General features: G+C 35.6%; 1 protein-coding gene across 1 annotated transcript in view; it reads right to left on the bottom strand.

The window, feature by feature from the left end:
• The window catches only part of TNKS (tankyrase, TRF1-interacting ankyrin-related ADP-ribose polymerase), a 292,744-nt gene that overhangs the window by 133,549 nt on the left and 158,178 nt on the right, over positions 1-1,017 (bottom strand). The window contains exon 5 of the mRNA XM_012649821.1: positions 28-43. Coding sequence (XP_012505275.1) covers positions 28-43 — 16 coding nt within the window. The remainder of the gene's footprint in view (positions 1-27; positions 44-1,017) is intronic.

The following is a 1,017-nucleotide window of genomic DNA, read 5'->3' as shown; positions in this document are numbered from 1 at the left end:
TAAATTCTGACATAGTTTGTATTTTACAGTAAGTGTAAATTTCCTGATATACAATAAAAACACATTAAAATTATGACCTGAAAGTAGCTACCACTATTGAAATTTTAGTCATAGTGAAACATGACTCTAATAAGCTAGGTAATAATAAAACTGCAAAGTATTCGGGATCCTCAAAGTTCGAATCAGTTTACCTCCATAAACTTCTCATCAGGCATAGCTTATTGATGTTTTCACCAAAAGGCACATTTTTGCAAAAATGTTATTCCTCCTGGAAAAGCTGATAATAAACCAAAGCTTTCAAAAGGAAATATTTAAGTGCATCCAACAGAGTCAGGCACAGGTATTACAATTGACTTTCTACTCTTACTGTTAGAGATCCTAGTACTTTAATCAGCTTTTCTGCAATACATTCCAACATCCACTATCTGGTGCCCAAGGACCACGATCTATAAACAGCCGAAGCTATTTTTCAAATGCTACCTCACAGGAACAACTAACGTAATGAATTTAGAGCCCCTCACACACTCTGACAACAAATCTGAGCTACTTACTTAACAGCTAAAGCACCAGTTCCGTTCCATTTTAGCCGAGAATCTGAAAATATTCTGGCTGAGACTACGGTGCTCTATGGAGCGTTTATATTGTTTAATAACATCCAGATAAAGACTAGCAATAGATCAGCCAGAAAGGAAAGTAGGCAATTATAGTCACAAGAATAGCTGCCAGGAACAGAGAAAATAGATGGCTTAAAACATTTTTTATTAGAATAAAGTAAGTGGATAAAAAAAAAAAATAAGCAAGCCACAAAGTTTACTTTCCAAAGTCTGAATTGTCTTTATGAGTGAAATAACTAAAGACATGAGAGACGTAAAGATACACACACGCACGCGCACACACAGACGCACACACACGTATGAGTTAATGTGTTAAAGAGCTACGTTATCAGAATGAAGGTTAACATTAAAACTCCCCTTTGTATTTCTCTGCGGTAGTCAGAAACAACTTCTCTTTCACTCA

The sequence above is a fragment of the Propithecus coquereli genome, unplaced genomic scaffold, assembly GCF_000956105.1.
Source record: "Propithecus coquereli isolate 6110/MARCELLA unplaced genomic scaffold, Pcoq_1.0 Scaffold304, whole genome shotgun sequence".
NCBI classification, from domain to species: Eukaryota; Metazoa; Chordata; class Mammalia; order Primates; family Indriidae; genus Propithecus; species Propithecus coquereli.
The sequence above is the reverse complement of the archived record's forward strand: the minus strand, read 5'-3'. Positions and strand labels throughout refer to the sequence as shown.